This window comes from Varanus komodoensis, unplaced genomic scaffold, assembly GCF_004798865.1.
Source record: "Varanus komodoensis strain SLA01 unplaced genomic scaffold, ASM479886v1 scaffold2, whole genome shotgun sequence".
NCBI lineage: Eukaryota > Metazoa > Chordata > Lepidosauria > Squamata > Varanidae > Varanus > Varanus komodoensis.
The window spans coordinates 22,720,854-22,744,111 of NW_025335568.1; the positions used below are offsets into that span (position 1 = coordinate 22,720,854).

The window sequence follows — 23,258 nt, forward strand, 5'->3', positions numbered from 1 at the left end:
TTGGATGTAACCCATTATACGAGGTTGGATCCAGATTCAGCCTTACTGAGGGTAGACTAACTGAAATCAATGAGATTTAAATAAAGACTGAAGTCTCAATGAATTCAGTGGTGCTACTCTAAGTGTAACTACATCTGGTTTCAATCTACTGTTTCCAATAATATTCTGACATAGAAATATGCAATGGATATGTAACAAGCAATAAAGATTTACTTTACTGAAAAATAAAATTTAAAAAAGCTGTATCACAGGTATGAACCAGCTTATCAAAATGGGTATGTGTAAAGGAAATATCCAGCCACTTTGTCAGGTCAAGAAGCTCCAAACTTCTTCACCCTTAAGAAGTCAAAGGGCATCATCCACACACAAGTACGTATTAGCAGGTTTGAGAAATTCCAAGGTGTGCAGAAGAAGAAAAAATGAGAAAAAAGAAACCACAAAGAGGGGAAACAATTTCAAAATAAATGCATCACAGATTGAACATATTCAGTGGATATGAAGTACTGCGTTTATGGGGGCAGGGGTGACATGAAAACACAGGCAAGGGGAATGGAATGGAGTATCCTGCAAGAGGACATGGCTGGCTCTACTCTCTGTTGAAGCAGGAACACTCTCTTTTGTTGCATGTCCCATTTGTCATTTATCAAACCTCCTTTTGAAGTGCAATGTAGTACTGAACTCCTTTGGGTTGTATTTGCTAGAGCGCTTGCTAACGTCCGTGTTTGTGCACAGCGAAAAGTACTTGCAAGAGTGACCCCTGGACTGCGATGCATCTCCTGCAAGAAAGTGATACCCATCTGCATTTATCATGTTAATTTATAGCTAAGCCTAGTTTGAGATGAGTGAATGAGGGTAAAGACCAGCTTGAAAAACCTTACCAAGTAATTATTATATCCTGACGGTAAATTATTCATGTCACAACTTGATGATTCAGAGGTTAAAATAATTTTATTCTTGGAATAAACAAGACTGCCTAGTAAGTGGAAAACTCACTAGTATTCTATCAGTTTGTAAAGAATGCTGATAACATTAAGAAAGCACTGACAAACATATATAACCAGAGGGCATCTGATTTAAATATAGAGATACTTTACAGTTGACAGTCATCCAACAGTTTGTACACTTCAGTCATATTATATAATCGGTAATAAAAGTCTTCATTAGGGAATATAAAACAAGATTGATTCTGTGCATTTATCTCTAGCTACAGGAGAAAATTCCATGTGCAAATATATACTGCATCTAAAAAAAAATGCTGAAATCAATTTGAGAGGCAGAGAGAAATGGGTGCTGGATTTATTTGTCCTTTCTTGCTAACAGAGTCACCTGGATCCATTTACTTCCAGGTAAATGTGTATAGAACCACAATCTAAAAATTTGACTGGTAGAATTTTTAGGTTTAAAAATTTAAAAATGCACTTGGTTGTTCCATGTCTGGTTGCACGTGAAGGCTACAAGATAAATATTTAATTGTACAATATTTTATTTCAGTATTGGCATGAATTGCCTTGGCCAAATGTTGCACAGTGTATTACATCAGCCATTAAAACATGGGATATTAGTAATATTTCAATACTGCATATTGAAATTTCAAACAGAGGAAGAAAGATCTGTCCAAACCTGTGTTAGGCATCTCAAACAAGGAGGCTACGCAAGTTTTACAGTATGGCTGAAAAGCCTGATGCTTCAAATTTAGATGGTAGGTAAATGAATACTATCTCCATCATCTATGAGAATCAGCCAGTATTATGATCACCTAGAGTACATATCTGTTTGTCTTTAAAAACATTCAACCATTTATTGTGGTTCTTCTTTCAAACTTCATGTCCTGATCCTTTTGAGAGGCACTTTATGGCCTTCAGCACAAAATCCATTTTCATGTTTAAAGGCACTTCCATTGAGATGGTTGATGCTTTCGCTGATGCTTTCCAGTTGTGTGGTCCCATCAGTAGGTCCCTAAAATAAAGGGAGTCATTTGAGTGAATAAGCGAAGACTGATATTGGTCTGTATTTGGAGTCCTGGTAAGTATGAGGACCACGTCTCACTCCTGTGGACTTTAGGAAGGGATACTCATAGAATTCTCTGTGGTCTGAACTGGACCAGGAGCAGGGCACATTTGGAAATTTGAGAGAGTGTTGTGGGCACAGCCACAAAATGGCTGACAGTGGTGAGTATGGCTAGTTACAAAAGAAAAGTAACCTGCCTGGATGCAAACATGGGAAATTAAATTGAGTCAGATACAGCCTTCCACTTCACTTTGAAGCAATCCCAGCTGCTACCAATCAAAATATTTTTATTTTTAAATAAAATGGGAAGGAATAGGGTGTCTCAGTAGGCATCAAGAAAAGTATCTGGAGATGCTGCAGGCAGCCCATTTCCTACCCAATCACAGGTGAATGTGTGGACCAGAAGTTCCTCTTTCAATTTTTGCACATTTCTAAATTTTGATATGCAGTTCCTGGCTTTTAAAAAGCACATGAAATGTATTTACAATACATATATCAAGGGAGAAATGTTTAGAAATGTCTGTTAGGATTTTAAAATGTGTTGATTTATACACTTATGAGTTGCCTTTCAGCACTGGGCAACATTTAGCATTTTGAAAACAAAATATTTACATTCATGTAAAGCATCATCCACAACAGAGCTAAGAGCAGGAAAGAATCTGCACAATGTAACAGCTATGTGAAACAAAAAATAAAATACCTACCATTTTAATAAAGAAATGGGAGGGAACAGATTATGAATAAATAATAATGAATGAAAAAGTAACACCTATAGATTTAGAATGATCCATCTATTCCCATGATCTCAGTATCATTATTGTCAGTCACTATCATCATTATTATCTGTATCTTATGAAGTAACAGCTGCAAAAGACAGATACTTCCCAGCTAAATTTAGACATCAGAAGTAGGAGAATACAAGACAACAGGGAAGAAAACATGTAAGAGAGAAGTATAAGAAAACACAGAGAGGGGAACTATGCAAAAATTAAGGATAATAAGGGAAAGGTGTGAGCAAACAGCAAACATTTAATCACTTAGAATAAATGTCCCAGGATTAAGGATTAGAGAAGAAAGAAAGGAATACAAAGAGCCTTAATTCATTACATAGAAGACAAAGATTCAAAAATTAGATCTGTTTGAATTTCATGGAGCCTTTGTAGCTTATATTCTACAAGAATATCCTATATTCTTCAATGATTGCACTCATTGAAGCAGTGTGACATCAGTTTGTTCCCTATTTTCCAAACGTACCTTTCTTTTACACTGTATGCTTGTAGATAGTCCATTTCTAGTTGGGGTTACACTTACTTCTTCTAAATCTAAGACAAGAGAGGGGAAAATGTTTTCCTTTGTTAGGTGTATGTTTTTGAGAAAGTGTATAGAAATGATGACATGATTTTAAATAATAGAGTCACCAAGTTGTGAAGAACATCAGCCATCATCCAATGCATGGGTGAATGCTACAGTATTGGAAATAGTGGCCATACAGCCTTCACTTAAACATCTCTATCAACAGAGAATTCACTACCTATTTTCAATTTTCATCAGGATATCCTTCCAAATATTTAGTTATAAAACAACAACAACCACGACAAAACCCTCTCTTGTATGTTGAACCTGTTGGTCCAGGTCCCACCCTTTGGAGCAGCATCAAGCACACTTGCCCAAAACGTGTGACTTGTTTTTCATATCTCTTCTTAAAATTTTCCTTTCCAGGATAAACATTCCCAACTCCTAGGCAACATCTTTGTAAACAGCAATTAACCAGAGTTTCCTGTAGAGCTCACCTGGGAAGTACTGGATCAAACCATGGTTTATATAGCCTAACTTTTCATCTTCAACAATTATCAGCATGATGCCTCTGGAAAACTCACAAACTGACCCACTCTTGTTTTGTTTCCTGGCAGATAAAGTGGCCAAATCTTCCCTGAAGACAGGGGATTATATCTTTGCAAAGTGCCAGGAAGCTGAGTAAGCATACATTCACTAAATCCTTCTACAGTTCTCCTCTTGTTCTCTTAACATCCCAAGCCCCTGCCTTTCTTACTGTGGAACAAACTCAGATACCAGCTTTGTAAATCAACAGGTAAGCATGGCCTACAGTTCAGCAAGAATGCTCACCTGTAAGGAGCTCATCCAGTTGATCAACTACGAACTTTGCATCTTCCATACTGAAGCACATGGGGGGCTTAAATTTCAGTATGTTTCTATATGGTCCATCTGCACTCAGAAGTATCCTCCGTTCTTTCAGTCTGGTTAGAAGGAAACATACTTACTTTTAAGGACAAAAAGTGAAATGAAGGCACATTACAACATATTCCTTTAAAGCTATATCTTGTGTCAGGGATGAACTGAAGGTCTCAGCTCTCAGTTCTGAGGGACTCCTAATTTATTTTCACTGAATGTTCAGCATTGTTTTGGGCTGATATGTGAGGAGTTAGGATAATACAGCAGTGCTGAATTACACCAGAAAAATTATCCAAATTAGGATTAATCCCAGCCAATCCTCCGGGCTTTCGGATATATGGTCCTCCCAGGAAGATAGGCAGAAAAGTTCTGCAACTTCCACAGGCTTTTCATATAAGCTGCAATGACTTTGCAGATGGGGGTACTTACTTTCTGAGGGGGATACTTACTTTTGTAGAAAGGTGGGGAAAGAGAGCTGCACCCCTGATCCAAGGAGGCAGCCATATATTTTTTTTCTTGACCATGTTGCTGGGACCTACACTATGTCATCATGTCATAATGATCCTATTGCCATTCTTAAAAGTGATTATTTACAATTAGGCTTATGAGTGCCGTAGCCTGTTCATCTTTCGGGACTAAAAATGATGGAGACCACTGAGCCACCTGGCTAAAAAGTGAGTCTTCCCACCAGAAAAAATCCTCTGCTCCCACTGACTAGTTCACCCCCTCCCAACCTTTGAGAAGGTTCTCCCCCAGCCCATCTGCTGGAACATTTGGATCAGCAATTATGCAAACAGGCAATCATGCAAACAAATGTGCAGCTGCCTCTGGTACACGAGACAAAAGGACCATGTAGTCCAGCATTCTCTGTCCAATAGTTAGGGTCAGCTAAAGACATTTTTCTGCCTGGGACAGAAGAACAAATGGAGCCCCTCAAGTCAAGGTGCCTGATATACAAGGCTGGCCATGGAAAAGCCTCCCACAAATGTCTCTCCTTAGGAGGAGAAATGCAATAATCATAATAAACAATAATTTTGCTGCCCTTTTGAGGCACCTGAAATCAGATGCCTGAGTCAGCCGTATCACTCTGCCTAGTAGTAGAACTGACCCTAGTTCAAGGACTGCTAGACAAAATTAATTAGATATGGATGTCTTAAATGACTCAGTGCAGCTTGATTATGAACTTGAGATCTTTCTACTTAGATATGTCCAAGTTTGTCTAGATTAGGAAATCTTGCAAAGCCTAACCAGAGGCAGGAACATCTAATGTAAACCAGTCAAGATATTTACTTATAGATGATATGCTGGGCCTCAGCAGTGGCAGGTGTTCTTTTTTGTTGATCCTTCACCAGATCCACACCAACAAACAAACCAACACCTCTAAAATACAAAGAAGAGACATCCTGGTGAGACCAGCATTCCAGCAACCAACTGTCCCTGTTCTGTACCTAGCATGCCACCCCGGACTTATGCAAAAGAAACAAAATGCTACAGAAGTATATTTCATACATAGCCTAAAACAGCTGCAATTTCACTGCACTAAGGATATTCTCACTATCACTGGGGATGAGTCACTTCAGACTAGCAAAAAATTTACAGTAAATCCCCTCCTCTGGACAGAAAACTAGATGCAAGGAGGAAAGGTTATACAGCACAGTGTCCTCCCCAGAATGGTAGTTTTCAGTAGCCTAATGTGGCTAGCATCACAGAGTTATCATTGCTTATCATCACAGAGTTATCATTGTATCAAGAGAGAGGTGACCCCTGCATGTTGGCCACACTCCAAGGTCCCCTGCTGACTTTCCCCACTTGCAGAGGGCAGAGGGTGGCATGAAGGGAAAGGGCTTTCTCTGTGGTGGCCCCTGATTATGGAACAGCCTCTCACTGCAGCTCAGCTGGCACCAAATCTGTCCTCTTTTCAGCGCCAGGTTAAGATGGCCCCTAACGCCAAGGCTTTCATCTGGATAGCCAGGGGCTTGAAGGAATTACCCATTCCAAGTCTTTTCTAACTCTTTTAAACTTTTAATTTTTTCTGATTTTATATATTTTATCATACTCTGTTATCTGTCTTATGGATTGTTGTAAACTGTCCAGAGAGCTTTGGCTGTGGAAAGGTCTAGAAAATCACCCCCATTACCACCACCTCTATACAAAGATAACCTCTATGCAAAGGTGAGTTGATAAGGGAGGAAGTGTTCTTTCAGGTACCTGGTTCCTAAGCCAAATGAAGCTTTAAGGGTAAGCACCAGCAATTGGAACTGTTGCACTGCAACTGTTGCACTTGAAATGCACTGCAACCCATAAAGCGTTTCATTGCTGGCAAGGTATGTTGCCATTGCCTGGCAGCCCCACTGTGGAGTTTCCAACATGTTTCAAAGAGCCCCACATATAATGCATTGGACAATGTTAGATGATAGCTACCACACCTCTGACATGTGTGTGGCTCTTCCCAGGTATTATTCTAGATAAGACTCTTACGTAAAAGCATGTGTACAGTGCTGGGCCTACCTGACATCTCCCACCAGTGGATGTTTTTCCTTCTGTTCTTTTAGTAGCCCAGTGAGGTAGTCTCCAACACATGTGGCATTCTGTTGAAGACCTTCTTTCTCTATTATATCCAAAACAGCCAATCCAATTGCACAGGATACTGGGTTACCACCAAACTGAAAGCAACAATGGGTGAAAAAACAGAGCTGTTACTTCAGTTTATATATATGCATCTTGAAAGTTTTGTGACTATGTGCAAGTCAGGGCTTGGTATTGGTTTAGGTGGCCAAGGGTCTTACTTTTCAGAGAACAATCCTTTGCTTGATGGACACCTGCACATACATCCCTTGAGCACTCAATACACAAACACACCTTACTGGCTTGGATGATACCCCTCCCTGGATGCATAATAGGGAGCAAATGTGCACCTGTGCTATCTCGAGTATCCCCAAATATCACCATGGAAGCATAATACACACCTATATGCATAAAATCAAAAGTGGGGAGCCCCAGAGTCCATTCAGTGGTTCACGACGTCTACTTGATGAATGGAAAAGGAAGATGTGCTTTTACTTTCTACTCTCCATAGGTTAGACCAGGGTCAGTTGGCCAAGCCTGCTGGATGTGTGAACAATCTCCAGTGAAAAACCATGCTATTAGGTAACAGGGAAATTATTGATGGTGATCTGTGATGGGCAATTATGCATGCAATTCATAATGAGGCATGTGTGATCAACAGTGTGGTGTAGTGGTTAAGACCGTGGGACTGGGACTCAGACGATGTGGGTTCGAGTCCCCGCTCAGCCATGGAGCCAACTGGGTGACTCTGGGCCAGTCACAGACTCTCAGCCCAACCTACCTCACAGGGTTGTTGTTGTGGGGATAAGATGGAGGAGGAGATGTAAGCTGCCTTGAGCCCTTTGTAGGAAAAAGGTAGGATATAAATCGAAAAAAAAAAAAAAAACCACCATGAGACCAATTACTCAGTCATAATATTAGAAGGGACACTCACAGTGTTGAAATACTCCAGTCCAGAGGCACCAAAGGCTTCAGCAATCTCTCTTGTTGTAACTACACAAGACATTGGATGACCATTGCCAATTGGCTTTCCCATAGTGACAATGTCAGGCACAAAGTCTTCACCTTGTAGCTGGAATCCCCAGAAATATTTCCCAACTCGACCAAAACCAACCTGGACTTCATCCGCTATGAAAACACCACCTGCTTTGTGGACATATCTGCAAATAAAAGAGGAACAGTCCAGATACCTCACCATCTTCGAAGACCCCAAAGAGCTGGATTATGCTTAAGTACAATTCCCTGCTTTCCAAAACATAAACCATCATTTGAAGGCTTCAAACATGGTCCCACAAGGGCTTTTTTATCAGGCTGTGTGTCCTTTATTGGATGAAGATTCAGATGATCTGAGTTTACTCTATCAGGCTGCAGAAGGATCTACTTGGACTTCAGACACTGGATGAGATTCAACGCATCCAGCACACAGTAACACACAATATGTGGCCATCTCCCGATGTTTTGGCCTGCGGCTCCCTGCATTTGCTGTGAGGTTAAAGCTGCTGGGAGGGCCACAAGTTGCTCAGTGCTGACATTCAGCAATCAAATGGGCTTTTGAAAGTATTCTTAATGCATTATAAGCCTATTTTATTGACCTATTATTATTATTATTCATTACTTTAAGCAGAGAATGGGACTATTAAAAATAAACAAATGCTCATGAAAATTATACCCTCATACAACATTGTTTTAGAGAATACAGATGGAGATCCCAGTGTTAAATGTTCCCCATCTAAGACACTTTTTCTATATTATTTATTAATTAAATGTTTAGCCTGCCACACATCTCCCTGAGTGAGTTATATAATGCTAATATGCTTGTGAAAAAATTCTAATGTGCCCTTCTTGACAACCTGCTCCTTTGCTACATACAGGCCTTTAAAAACTAAAAACAAAGCAAAACAAAAGAGGGGGAGATTCAAAATGCCATTTTGCCATCTCCATTCTCAAATAGTACAGGGTAGGAAAGCTGTACTATGTGAATTTCCCTGAATGTGTCCATCAATTCAAACCTGCAATAAGGAGGCATTCCATTCTTTGCATATTCAGATCTCTTTAGATAACTCAGCTCCATATGTGCATATATGAAATTTGATTCGGACAAATTTGACTCTCCAGCATGCTAACACTGCTGGACAAAGGCTATTCTTTTTTCACTTGCAAAGGAAGTACGTCTTCATTCAGTGTGCAGCTGAGCTATGGAAATTGTATGCCTCTGAATACTAGTTTCTGGGGAATATCAATGCAAGGCAGCTATTGCACTCATCCTTCTTGTGGGCTCTTCAGAGGCAACTGGTTGACCACTGTGGAAACAGAGTGCTGAACTAGACAAACATTTGGTCTAATTGAGCAGCGCTTGTCTTATTTATTTACAAAGGAATTTAAAAAGTCATCAAAGCCATTTACTGTCTGAAAGTTACAAACAGATATTTCCAGATAAGTAGAATGGACCACTACCTAGGCATCATTAACTAATTCTGCTTTATTAAGTAACATGCTATAATTAACCCATTCCAAGCACTATACATACTCTGCCACTTTCTGGAAATAGCCTGCAGGCGGAATTACTTGGCCTCCGCAACTCTGCATGGATTCAGCAATAAAGGCAGCAATCTAAGCAAGAGAAGATGTTGTAAGAAGAACATTCTTTTGCCTACTCTTTTTGCAAGTGAGCCAACAGTTAGAGGCATGAACCCTACAAAAACAGGCAAGATAATGAACAAATGGCATGGGCAGCTATACTGCATCTTCAGCAGCTACAAGAAACAATGACAACACAGTCCCAGGGGTGCCCAATTTTTCAATGTCAGAGCAAGCATCCAGTCAAATTCTTCTTGATATGAAGGCCAATTGTGGACTTCAGGTACCAAAAGTGTTTAATTTGGCCTTCAAAGCAGACACATATATTTAATTATCTACTTCAGCCAGGGTGCACTTACAGAATACAAAAGAAAAATACTGATGGATGATTCTGTTCAAGGAAGACATCTCAACCTTTTAGCTGGGATGTAAACATTGCACAAAAGCTGTGAAACTACTAAACCACAGAAGACTGGGGGAAAGGAACGTGAGCAGGGAAAGCATTGTGGCTTCCTGCAAAACCCTGGGCAGCTGAATTGAGATCATTAGGGAGCCAAATTTGGCTGCTTGAGCTGAAGTTCTGCATCCCTGTTATAGTGGCATCACTCTGTATGACATTCCTCACGCTATTTAAAATCTAGGTAAACCACTAAAAGGGGTCACTGCCATCAGTATGCTAATGGCATGGTTCCATTTCTTTCTCTTTTGTCCATCAGGTAAGGCTGTGGATGCACTAAATCAGCACTTGTCTGAATAAGGGTTAACAAACTGAAGTTCAGGCCAGATGAAACTGAAATGCTGTTAGTGGGAGATTTCTCAGACCAGATGGAGGGTGTTGGACCTGTTCTGGATGGAGCAGGTTCATTGCTTGGGGTCTCCTGGAACCCCCTTTGCCAGTTTAGACTAAAATGGCCTCAGTGGCACAGGATGCCTTCTCCTGGCTTTGTCTGGAGACCCAGCTATGCCCCTGTCAAGAACAGGCTAGTCTGGTATCAGTTTTCCATGCTCTGGTATTGTAAGTTAGATTACTGCTGTGCATTCTGCATAGGGCGGCCATTGAGAACTATTCAGAAGCTGCAGCTTGCTCAACATGTGACAGCCAGATTAATGGCAAGGACCCTGTGAACCAAGCACAAGAGGCATTAGCTGTCTGTGGGCTTCTAAGCCTGATTCTATCCTATAAAGCCTTACATGGCTCAAGACTGCAGTACTTGATGGAACACCTCCTTTGGCTGAATATATCTGGACCCAAGGACTAACATGGGGGACCTTTCTCAGTGCCATCTCTGAGCAAGGCCTGCAGGGCAGCAACAGGGTTGGGGAGAGTCTTCTTAGTAGAGATGCCCCAAGTGGACTGAGGCCACCTGGCACCATCCCAGTAGCCATTTTGGTACCAGCTCAGGCCTTTCCTATTCAGTAAGGTGTGGTACTTAATGGCATATGGGAAGGCTCTGACATATGCCCGCCCGCCCCTTGAGATCAGCAACAGAGGCCCTTCTCCGGGAACCCTCCGGGAATATTAGGAGGGTGAGTACCCGGAGGAGGGCCTTCTCTGTGGTGGCGCCCCACCTATGGAATGCGCTCCCCAGAGAGGTCTGCCTGGCACTGTCGTTATTTGTTTTTCGGTGCCAGGCTAAGACCTTTTTATTTAAAACTTATTTTAAGTGTTAATTTATTATGTAGGATTTTAAAAAAAATTTAAGCCGAGATGCACCGGGTTTTAATATTTTTAGTGTATAAATTTTTGTATGATTTTGTTTGTTTTGTTTTGTTTTGTTGTGAGCCACCCCAAGGCTTTGTTGCGATGGGGGCGGCATAGAAATGTTTTAAATAAATAAATAAATTAGCCTAGTTGCTCTGGAAAAATGTCTTAACAACTGATTTAAGAATGTATTTTGATAACTTCATGCTGTTTTTATTGTACTATGGTTTCTGTGGTTTTATGAATTGTTGTGAACCACCTAAAGACTTTTGGCTACTGGGTGGTATAGAAACAGAAATATTAACAACAAGCTGCTGTAGTTAATGTTATCCTCTTTCTCTGGCTAAGAAGTCTCAATAAACAAAAGGCCTGAATTTTAGAGATGTGCAGAAATATACTTTGGGCACCCCTGCTTTAGGAAACAACTTATGTAGAGAAGACATCAAGGTGAGGAACTTGACAAAAGAAAAGAGTCTAAGGCTGAAGTAATTCCAGCTGCTAGGAATAAAAATAAAAAAGATTATTTTGAATCATGATCAGCAGTTCAGATAAGACTGGAACATGAAGCTTACATTTGCAGTATTATGCCTTTGCTCTCCCCCAAGTGTGGCTGCAGGGCCAGCCCAAATCTGCTCTTAAGTGGCAGCCTCCCACACTCCCTCCCTGAGCATCAGTGGGGTCTTCGTAAGCTGCCCATCCAGTCTTCCTGGAAAGAAGGTCAAGCGATAACGTGTAAAGAAGCATACACTATATTTGAAGAGGGTACACTACAGCCAGGCAGTAGAAGGTTCCCCAATAGTCTGTGAAACTTTACCAACTTGTCCTGGCACAGGTCTACGGCACCAAAACCTATAAAGATATGCGAGAGGGGGGAGAAAACAGAAAAAGGGGGAGAAAATAGAAACTATCCGTTAGTTTCTTTCTTTTTTTTAAACTCAATAAGGAATTAAAGACAGGTGGTAGAGTCCTTAGGACTTTAAGTTGGCAGTGATGGCTGTGGGGAAACAGGCAAAAAATAATGGTTCTGAAGTCATGAACATCCATGAGAGCTGTATGTCTTTTAAATAAGGAAATGTAAATATATTTATATCTCTAAATTATTTCTTCCATTGGGATACTATGCTTTTTAATCTTCATTTGTTCTTCAATTTTGCCTATTTTATAGTATATATCAGCTCTTCCTGATAGCTCCAATAATTAATAGCACCATCGTTATGTGCAGAGGTCCAAAACTTCTCTATTTTGATCAGCCTTATGATTGTAATTCCCTTCTTGGATTGAAAAAAACCATCTAAAATGAGGAGTATCTCTTCATAACTCATATCTCCTTTCCTATTCATATAAACTTTCAATTTTTTTCTTTTCACTAACTTTCATATCCTTACCATGCACAATTTGCAATTTTTATGCTTTACACTGTATGTATCAACTTGTTACCTTTTAGAGACTGAAGACAAAAATTTTCTAATTATTTAACTTCAAAGAAGCACAGGAAAATCAATAATGAAAGCCACATATTACACCGCAATTTAAGCTCAATCATTGGGTCCAAGTGCAACATTTTTATTCACTGAACCATAATGGCTTTCTGTAAGATTACATTCTGTTACACAGGTACCAAGAGAAATTCTGAAACTGGACTCTCAATCTGTTCTGCTTACAGTATTTAATAGCTTGTAGACCAGCCTTCTCCAAAGCTGGTACCCTCCACATGTCTTGGACTGCAACTCCCAGCATGCCTTCCGGCTTGCGGAAGGCTGTTTTAGTCTTTCAGACCACATGCACAGGGAATCTCTTTGGTGTAGAGGGAGTACATTTTTCAGCATGGATACTCCTGCTAACTCCTGTACATTACACAAACCTCACAGTCACGTTGGGGTACCTCCCTATGCGTCACTGAAAAAGAGGCAATGCATTCCCCAAAAAAGAAAATCAAAGACAACCAAGTTTGGATACAACTTGCATACACTAATTCATATGTGAAGATGCAAATCTAGAGCTACAGATCACCATTGTTAGATTGTTAAAATTTGAATAGGAGTACAATGCATCTCCACATAGTGGGAACGACTGTGAGCTGGCATGCCTCCCTCCGGTGTTTGCTCTCCCAGTGCTAACAGCTGGTGGGCAACTGCAAGGCCCCTGTGGCACTCGCTCCTTATAATGCTTTATCGTTAAACAGGATCTAAATTGGAAAGCCTTCAGATAAAAGAATGTCTTTCGTAAACTAGGATTTATAGCAGCTATGATTGCTACCTCATACATCCCCCATGGAGTTCAATAAGATGTTGATGTGTTGATGAAGAACAGAATCAAAACAGATTTTGATTATTTATTCCTGATATCATATAGGAAGTGGAGGATTAGATTTATTTATAACTCCTTTAAGTGCCATTTTTGGTGGAAGGGTAGGGTATAAAACAGATAAATAAGGAATAAATATATGTTTTCTTCTTTACTTGGATCCTCCATACATATCATTTGCATTATTGCCTGTGATAGGTAAGCATGTGCAGGGAAGGGACGAAGGAAACACCTTAAAATCCAGGAATCTGATAAAAATGAAAGAAATTTCAATTGTCTAAGAGAGTCAATTCACCAAATCAGCAGAAGCATTTTTCGGGGGTGTGGGGGATCTAAACAGACTTTTGTTTCTCCTTCTCTTTCTCATATTTGCATACCTTGCGACCATTCTTCTGAGCCTCTTCAATTATCTTTGCCACATCATCAGCATAGGCACATCCTGGATCTGGATGGTCTTCCTTGTATTTTCCTCTGTAGGTATCTGGAGAAGGAGCCTAAAAAGGAACACAAAAGTATTTAGAAACTCTGTCATTTTAATTGCATCGCTTGGGGCTATCATTCTCAATTTTAATGTCTTTAAAAACCACTGGCTATCTTTTAATTTTATTTTTTTTTTACAATGTATAGTGATAAATTATGTATCTGAGGTATGGCAAGGGTCTGTACTTCTACTAATTTATTGGGTTGGTTCCAGATTTAGTCATGGTTTGAGGAGAGTCAGTGATTTCAATAGGTCCCCTGTAGGCATCATAAGTGTGAAGCCAACCCACTGCAGAAGTTTAGAACTATAATGCAGGCATGAAAGACAAAGAACCAAGAGCTTGTCTAGTTCAAGATCTGTCCTCAGCTCTGCCCAATTAGATGCTCTGGAAAGCTCAGAAGCAAGACATGGCAGACAGACCAATCCTCTGTTGTATTTATTTCCAGACTCTCAAAATCAGAAGCATCATGCCTCCCTCTATGGTATGGCTATTCTGTTGTTGATCATCATAATTACCAACTGACCTACTTAGTCATTGATAGACTAATTAATTCTTCATGACTAGATTAAGGGTCATTTCTTCAGAGATGCTTTATCATGGGATACAGATACTGCAATATATATAAAAAATGCATGCTTATTCCATCAGCCTGAAGACTATAGGCATTTATTTATTTTATTTTATTTATTAAAAGCTTTTCTACCCCATCCCACACTTGTGTCTTGGGATACAGGCATGCATCAATAACAGATGTCAACAAGCATGCATTACACAAGGGTGATTGCTCTGCATAAATTTTGTACATTCTAGAACATCATCGTCAACAACAAATTGATATCCATGTACAACTCATCTTTCAAGAAGTAGCCCTGTGCTTGACCTCATGATGGATCTGTTAAATGTTTAGAACACTTGGCACAGCAGCTTTGGGACCACTTTGCGCAATTCAGGGTGTTATCATATCCTGAAAAAAAGATCTACAACTTCAGCATGCGCTAGCCAGGTTGACTTTCTATGGCATGCCAGGAGTTGTAGACCTTTCTTTGGTTTGAACATGCATAGAAGTGTGCCATATCTGAGAAAAAAATGGTAGCTGAAAAACATATTTTCAACATACGTCTGTACCCATTTTTTTACCTAAAAAAGGAGGAAAAATGTTGACACCATTCAGACAACTACTGTAGGATGTCAGTTCAGTTTAGTATAGCAGAGACTCCAGGCTGGCCATGAAATCATGACTGCGAAGCATTTGGACCAACTTGGAAGAGGCAGATATCAAGAGCTGTCACTCAGCTCATTGTATTGGTGGAAGCATGTAGCATAAATGGATTCCAAGCACAGCATCTTTATTTCTGCCCTAAGCAGGGCCACCTTGATTTTTTCTGAACAAGGTCAGATGTAGAAAGCACACTGAACACTCCCTATGCAAGCCTACATAGTGTTGTAAGCCGCCCCGAGGCTTCGGCGAATGGGGCGGCATAAAAATGTTTTAATAAATAAAAAAAATAAATAAAAATACATAGATGTAGGCCCTATTGTGTTCTGTGTGGCTTAATCCCATGTAAGTGCATATGTCCGTGGTGGGTAACTTGTGCTTCTCCAGGTGTTTTCACCTATAACTCTATTGCTAGCACAGCCAGTGGTGAGGGTTAACGGAAGTTGTGTGATCTTCCAGATGTTGTGGGCTGCAACTTCCAGTTTCCCATTGGTTATGTTGGCTTGGACTGATGGAAATTAAAGACCAAAAGATCTGGAAGGTCACACTTTGCCCAACTCTTATGCACAGCATTACAGCCTAAAAGCATTTATTTGGATCAAAAATGCTAACTAAAAATCCAAAAATAATACAATACTCACCACATGTACAAATTCTTTTTTGCCCTCTTTTCCCAGCTGATTAAATTTATATGGACTGATGTCAATCAAGGAGGTAACATGGCCATGATAAGCACTGAAATGAAAGACAAATAATATGAGACAGCTCAATTTAACTACAGCCTGATAGATGTGATGTTAGTATTAAAACTGTAGAAGCATCTGCTATATAATTAACAGAAACTATGACTGTGTTTTTCCTTCCTGACAAACAATTATTCAAATACAACTTCTCCCTCCATATTTCATATAATGTTCAAGTCAAAATAGTTTCATAATTAAAACAAGAAGGAAGAAGCCTTGGTAGAATTAATAAAATCCTCCAAGGCCTCTTCTTTTTCATTTGAATTGTAGGCTGGGGAACACTGGCTATCCTAGCTGGGGCTAATGGGCACTGTAGTCCAACCAAGTCTGAAGGACTACAGTTGGCCCAACAGTGCTATTGTGATAAATATATTTATTCCTGGTTGTAAATGCACATCACCTACATGTAAACATCAATTCCAATGCAGAAAGGAATGCAGGAACTCATCCATGACCTCAGCTGAAAAGGGGCATGTGGTGAACTTTCATGCATGCATCAAAACTCCCATGGAGGGGGCTCTGGGTGCCTCATATGAAACCACAAGGCTCTGTCTTAGCACATTATCTTATCTATTCCACACTGCTAGTAGCTGATTTCATCCACAAGTTCTACAGGCTTACTGGTCAAGAGTAATCACATCCTGGTGGCCACTGAACTGCCGAGCCAAGCGTAAAGCAAGATCATTTGCTTCTGACCTGGAGGAGAAAATTAGAAGGCAATGAAATCAGGTATTGTAACAGAATCTGTAACAAACTAACCTTTCAAACAAAAACAAAACAGAAAACAGCAGACAGACATCTAAAATGTATCTCTAGAAGCTATTAATATGACAGGAATGAGTCAGAGAGAATAGGATGCTATTCAATTTGAAGTGAAAAGTTGAACAAGAACACATTGCTTCACAAATACTTCACTCACACCTATAAAAATAGCAATCATTTAAAAACACTGTATGCATTCTGAGAATAAACTGATGTTCTGAATACCATAAAATCTAAAATTGGGTGCAAAGTATCAGATTGTTGGTAGCTCAGCTTTTGGTACACTGCCAACCTGGATCATTGCCATGGAAAATGTATAAAGGTAACATGGTTGTGGGCATGATCCAACGCCCCACTTCATGGGTGGGGCTTGCAATATTAGTGATTGAAATGATATGGCCCAATCATGCAAAGGAAACATGGTCCACTAGTAGAAGCAAGTGGAGGAGCCAGCCCCATATGCACACTGAAGCATTGTCTGCATTGAGAGATATAGCAATAGCCTGAAAGCACCCACAAGCCCACAGTTCCCCATTGCAAAATATTATTGCTTCCACATTGGTCACTGTGCAGGAAGACCCTTGCAAACATTTATGCAGATGAATTCCTTTGTTTTACCATCTGGTTGAAACTGATTCATATGTAGAAATATACTTTCATAGAGATTTCATTTGCAGAAACAGGACCATTACCTGCTAAAGGTGCCTAGGTGGAGTTTGTCATGCCATGGTAAGAGAGTGATAAGTAGAGTACCGATAATGACAAATTGTGGGAGAAGCCAGTGTAATCTAGTGCTTCAAGTGTTAGAAGAAGAGTAGGGAGGCCCAAGTTCAAACCCTCAGGCAGCTTTTACTGTAGGGCTTTGCCTAGCATGACTCTCAACCTATGAGTAGATGCCTCACAGGGCTGCTGTGATGATAATAAGGGAAAGGGTCATGTATCCCGTCTTGATCTCCTTGGAGAAGGGACATGATATAAACACAATCAATAAACATTGTCCTAGTTTGCCCATGTAATTTTTTTTTTCTTCATGAAAATGTTCATGTACATTTGGCTATTGGAAGACATGCAGAAACGAAATGAAATGAAACGAAATGAAATGGAAAAGACTCTTGAGAGTCCCTTGGACTGGAAAGAAATCAAATCAGTCAATCATAAAGGAAATCAATGCTGATTGCTTTTTAGAAGGTCAGATACTGAAGCTGAAGCTCAAATACTTTGTCCACCTAATGAGAAGGAAGGACTCATTGGAAAAGACCCTGATACTGGGAATGATTGAGGGCAAAAAGAGAAGGGGGAGGCAGAGGTTGAGGTGGCTGGATGGGGTCACTGGGGAGGTGGGTGTGGGGTTTGGTGGACTCTGAGGGATGGTGGAGGACAGGAGAACTGGGAGGAATGTTGTCAAGGGATCACAAAGAGTTGGGCATGCCTCTGTGACTGAACAACAATCTTAGAAAGCCCAGATTTGTTAAAGCAAGAATTGGACGTATAAATATAAGACAAAAATGACAGCAACAAAAAGTCCTTCAGACACACCCAGAGTTCACAAAGTAGCACACAGAGAGCTGTTCTGGAAGGGTAGCGGTGAGGCGCTTTGCATATTGGACCAGATTGTCATGGAGGAATCGGGAGTTGGTGTTGAGCAATTCCATCTGTTTCACTGCAGCCTTGATCACATCTGGATGGCTGTGTCCAACTACAGAGGATCAAATAAAGGAGAGTTGTTTAGCCAATACAGACAATCTGCAAATACACCCTAATCCCAGTCCTAAAACAGTCTTTGGCATCACTTGGATTATTATACTCCCAATATAATTTCTTCGTGATGGTTTGCTATAGATTTCCAGAGGCAAAATCAGTGATTTATTTATTTATTTTGCTGTTAGCACCCTATGAATTTATTCAGGAACTCTTTGAAGTGTGACTCACAGGGACAAAAATAACCCCCAGAACTCACCTACTGCCCCCTTAAAATGAAGGGGAACTTTCACAGCATTTTCATTCACATATTAAACTAGAATCTCTTACCATGCGCTACATTATTAATGCAGTCCAAGTATTTTTCTCCATTCTCATCAAACATATACTGGCCACGAGCCTGCATTATCTTAATAGGGTCCTTAGCAAAGAAAACCTTGCATGAAGGCCTGAAAAATATAAGAAAAAATTCTTTTAGTTCAGGTTGACTGAACAGTTGTTCTCAAGCCTTTATCAATATATGTGCGAACACATTACTGCCCATCAGGAGTTACAGAATCATACAGTTGGAAGAGGCCTAGAAGGCCATCAGGTCCAATCTCCAGCTCAGTGCAGGACTCGTGTCTCTCATCTACGTTCTAACCAGGCCTGACCCTGCTTAGCTTCCAAGATTAGGCATGATCAAGCACTGCGGGCTATACAGAAGCAAAACTGGTTAGGTGCCTCAGCTGAGGACTTCTACAAGTGTGCAAACTTGGGGATGATGGGAGTTGAAATCCAGCACTTCTGGAGGCTATTTTCTAGTTAGACTGGAGTCAATGAAAGCAATAAAATTCAAATGAGACAATTCACATCTTTGGCTATGAGTCACTAGGTGGGTTCGGATGTCCATTGTGGGGTAGAGGGAAGATGGTTTCTTTTCCCTACCCCCTGCGTGCTATTTTTTGCACACTGTGCAGTTTCATAATCGCTCTTGGGTCATGAAGCTTTCCATGTTGTCCATACCTAGTAAGGCACCCAGTGAGGGTAACTTCAGAACTACTCGGAAACCTATGGCTTGTTCTAGGATCCAGGGAAGGTTTCATACTGCAAACTGTGCAGCACGTGATACGCTTGTGCTGGGCCGGGAAGCCGCCGTGGTTTCTTTTCTGGCTGATCATCTGTTCCCAGTCACTGAGGGATAAATCATTAAGTTCTACTCTGTCTTGTTACCCAACTTCTTCCTTTGGCATTCTAATGTGAAATGCAGGAACTATCCAAGAAAAAAAGTAGGTATGCTTTGCACACTATACCCAGATCTAGATCTTAATCCAATCCATTGCTCAGCTCTATCCCCCTTGCTATCAGAGGCTTAGGATTTATCAAGCAAGATTAAATTATTTTAGGTGAGTCGAGAACTCTCTTCCCTTTCTTCTGAACAATCGCATCAGCAAAAATTGTGAATGTGTTAAACCGGAAACAATTTTCTAATAACATCACATCAAGCACTTTACTAAAAGAGGACTCAATCCACCCCTGCCCTACACACTTCAGTAAGTGTGATTCTTACTGATTCTTCAGTAATTCTTACTGATTCTTCAGGAAGAAACATCTTCTAGGAGCAGATGATTACTCCTATAAGAAAGTTCTCTGCACAGCTGAAATATTAATGGACTGTGGAGAGCAAAGAACAGCAGCAGAGGGAGTGGTGGGGGAGGCAAAGCAACACAGCCTGTTCTGCCCCCCCCCCCGCCCCCATGCTGGCCTGCTGGCCTAGGACATGATGGAGGATGCTGTCTCACCCACAATGCTGTTTGGCTTGTACAGGAAAGTGAATGTAGCCAGCCTGGGGTGAGGAGGGGACAACTCACAGGCACCAAGCTGTGTGAATAAGAGACAGGGGAGGAGAAAGCAACACAGGCTGGTTTTGTAACTGAGATTTTAAGGGAAGACATTTGTACTGATTTTACAAAAGAGTCTAAAGTTCTGACCGTGTGGGTTTTCAACTGGTTCCCCACATTACTCTGAAATATGCCTGCCATCAGAGCCAAATCATTGGTTACATTAATGCTGCAATAACCAAGGAGAGTCAGCAACTGTCACAGTTTGTACAGAACTTTTCTCAGCTTTGAGAGGCAGAAGCACAGACTTGGTTTTACATAACACTGGTGCGCATGGGTTATGCAAGGGCAAGAAGATACTGCCAGAGACGAACATTAGCCGACCTAAGGCCACTCACAGGACATTCCTATCTCTGCGTCTACTACACTTGTCAAAGTTCTCTCTGGAAGGTCAAGCACAGATCCACCTTCCTAGCTGTTAATCTAACTATTTATACAGGGGCTAGGTAAGGTCACAGAAGGCCTATGCACAAAGGCAAAGGGAGGATTTTATAGCTGCCAGATGGCTCCTTACACTCAGACAGATGCCTTACCCTGGAGTAGCACCTCCCAGAGAAGAGAATTAGCATCATGGTAACTTAGTGGGGCTTCCACAGATGGCATAATGAACGGGGAGGAACACAATTTTAAATGCTATTGCAGGTTTGAATGGCTTGTTTCTAAGCAATCTTGAACATGTCTTTAGAAATGTATTTTTAGAAAGCTTCCCCCCCTTGAATTAAAATAAGCCTCTTTAGAAAGTACTAATGAAAATTAAAGCAAAAATGCACAGGGGTATGTTAAATAAAGCGGAGCTCTGATCCTTTGAAAATTTATGTACGAATAAGCATTTTGTTCAGAGTTAAACAAAATTCCTCCAGAAGACCCGCTGAAGTGAGTAGACCCTCAGATGATCTCAGGCTGCACACCCTGTTGTTTTCAGAAGGAAAGGTAGAAGAAGATTCACAACATACTTTTAGATATTTTAAATCACCAAACTTTGGATCATATCCTAGATTTTGTTTGAAAGGATGACAATATGCGATTTTTAAATATGAAAAGAGCATATCCGTGTTAGTTGAAAGGTACAAAACTGGAGCTTTTTGGAAAATGTCATTTCAGTGTCGTGAAATATCAAGGAAAGTACAATGTTGAAGTTATCTTTTCAGACAGATGCGACAAAAGGCGAGCAAACCCTCCCCGGAGGACTTTGCGTTCCTTAACTAAGATTCTCACAGCCACACGTGCGCAGTCCTTGTTTCGGAAAGCCAGATCCAATTTCTAAAAGGAGTAGGGGAGGCGGAGAAAGAGAGGAAGGCGCGTGGGTGCCCCGGTTTGGTCTCCCGCGAATGGACTGGGGCCCCCCGCACCGCACCTCCAGCCAAGGAGTCCGCACGCTCTGCCTTCTGCAACCCTCTAATCCTCTCCAGAGAGCGGCCCGATCCTGGGCGACTGGGCAAGCACCGGCCCGGTTTAGAGGGCGATGGCTTGGAGTCGTGATGTCCCAGACGGCCACCACGAGGACGCGGCGCCCCGTAGGGGCGGGCAAGGTCTTTGCTCCAGGTGGAACCCGCCTTTCCGTGGGGGAAGAAGGGCCACTGAGGGGTGCGTGTGGCAGACAGCGGCGCTGCGGGGACTAATCCCGGGCGCAAGAGGGGCCTCGATCCCCCCTGGCTTCCCCCGGCTAAGCCTGTCCAGATCCGTCGCCTCGCCCCTCTCTCCTCTTGGGCTCACCCGATGTGCTTCTTCCGCAGCTCCAGGGTCTCTGCCTTGCTGTACAGCGCCATCCCGCCGGCTCTAGGGCGCGTTCCCTCCCTACGCACGCCTGCACCTGGATCTCGCACTGCGCTGGTCTTGGAGAAAAGACCTCCGTTTTATAACCTGCCGCCTGCACGCCAAGCCCCACCTCCGGCCCCGGCAAACAGGCCCCTTTGTCCTCGATCCTCCCCCTCCAGCGCCGTCCCGCCTCCGAGAACTGTCCGCGCTCAGGACGGTCTCTTCCCGGGCCTCGCTGCTGGGTGCGCGACGGAGCCGCTCTCCGCTTCTCTGTTCGTTAAATCGGGAATAGGTAGCACCCCACGCGTTACCACTGATCTCTGCAGCAAGCCTGAAGGGGAAGGCCAGTTCATCCGTTGCAGGTGTCAGAATCCCGGAACCTCAATTTGAGAAGAGGAAATAAAACTCAGGTTCGTGGGAAAGATCAAGCGTCCAGACCATCTGAGGCTTTATTGTATTACCCCAAGGTTCCCGCGGTACTCACGATAATACATGCATTACCGGGCAGGCAGAGGTGAACTCTGCTGCAAAGCTTCAATACCATTGCAGTGTATTTTATAGGTACAGGACATTTGATGACAGAATGCAGACATTACAGTAAGATTCTGAGGTCATCACATACAGAACAGATAAAGGAATGTCAGTCAATCATACAGAGACGATGAGATTACAATATTTCTAATTGCAGCGTATTGACATTTAGTTCAGTAGCTTGAACCCATCTCCAGGTCTGCTTAGATATATAAATTCAAGCTACTGAGAAACTATTCATGATAAGCTCAAACTCTTAACTAGACTCTAGACATTCTGAGTGACCTGGGCATATGAAGCCCTGGGCTAGGAAGATACTTCCTTGTAAAACTGAATTCCAACAATGATTATTTAATCATTGTGAAGGCATACAATGTAAATTTGGACTAAATGGCCTGTGTACTGTAGTTTGCAGCTAAAGGTGAGAGAAAGGAGCGGGGGAGGAAGGCCATTTGAAACAGTGACTTAGCTTGGTTTGAGAAGTACAGGATTTGATCCCACAATGCAAAAAGCACACAGAAGTAATGTTTTTGTGACAGGATTTATCCAAATTTTCCCAACACAGGAAAAGCAACAACATCCTGACACTGTTAAATCCTTAAGGCACTACAAGACTTGAAATCTGCCATATTCAAGGGGTATTATTCAGATGCAGATTTAACACCATCCTGCTGAGCAGAGCCTGGGAGGAGCAAGATTATTAAGGAAAGCAACTGCCTCTCTTAAGATGCCACAACCAATGGGTTGCACTTTCACTGGGCTTTTCCTTCTTAGTTGGCTCAGTGTTTGATTTGTGCCTACAAAGTAATGAGGCAGACCTGTGTCTCACCTTCCTAGGGCTCTTGG

The 23,258-nt window shown here is 41.6% G+C and overlaps 1 protein-coding gene across 1 annotated transcript; it reads right to left on the reverse strand.

The window, feature by feature from the left end:
- Positions 1 to 939: 939 nt before the first annotated feature.
- On the reverse strand, positions 940 to 21,925 carry ETNPPL (ethanolamine-phosphate phospho-lyase). Its single transcript, XM_044428857.1, has 13 exons — positions 21,840 to 21,925; positions 18,577 to 18,695; positions 18,085 to 18,244; positions 16,408 to 16,482; positions 15,685 to 15,778; positions 13,723 to 13,839; positions 9,290 to 9,372; positions 7,697 to 7,922; positions 6,706 to 6,860; positions 5,488 to 5,577; positions 4,132 to 4,262; positions 3,262 to 3,329; positions 940 to 1,956 (listed from the first exon to the last, which is right to left on the reverse strand). Exons 1-13 carry the CDS (start codon positions 21,890 to 21,892, stop codon positions 1,822 to 1,824), a joined length of 1,506 nt encoding a protein of 501 aa, XP_044284792.1. The 5' UTR covers positions 21,893 to 21,925; the 3' UTR covers positions 940 to 1,821.
- Between the last annotated feature and the right edge of the window lie 1,333 nt (positions 21,926 to 23,258).

What these genes read in the sequence shown, in the direction of transcription:
- ETNPPL (XM_044428857.1), bottom strand. Translation starts at nt 21,892, where the DNA reads ATGGCGCTGTACAGCAAGGCAGAGACCCTGGAGCTGCGGAAGAAGCAC. An exon ending in TGCTACTTTGTGAACTCTGG is followed by an intron (nt 16,483 to 18,084) that starts GTGTGTCTGAAG and finishes TTTCTCCTCCAG; the next exon opens with GTCAGAAGCAAATGATCTTG. An exon ending in GACTGGAGTATTTCAACACT is followed by an intron (nt 6,861 to 7,696) that starts GTGAGTGTCCCT and finishes TGTTGCTTTCAG; the next exon opens with TTTGGTGGTAACCCAGTATC.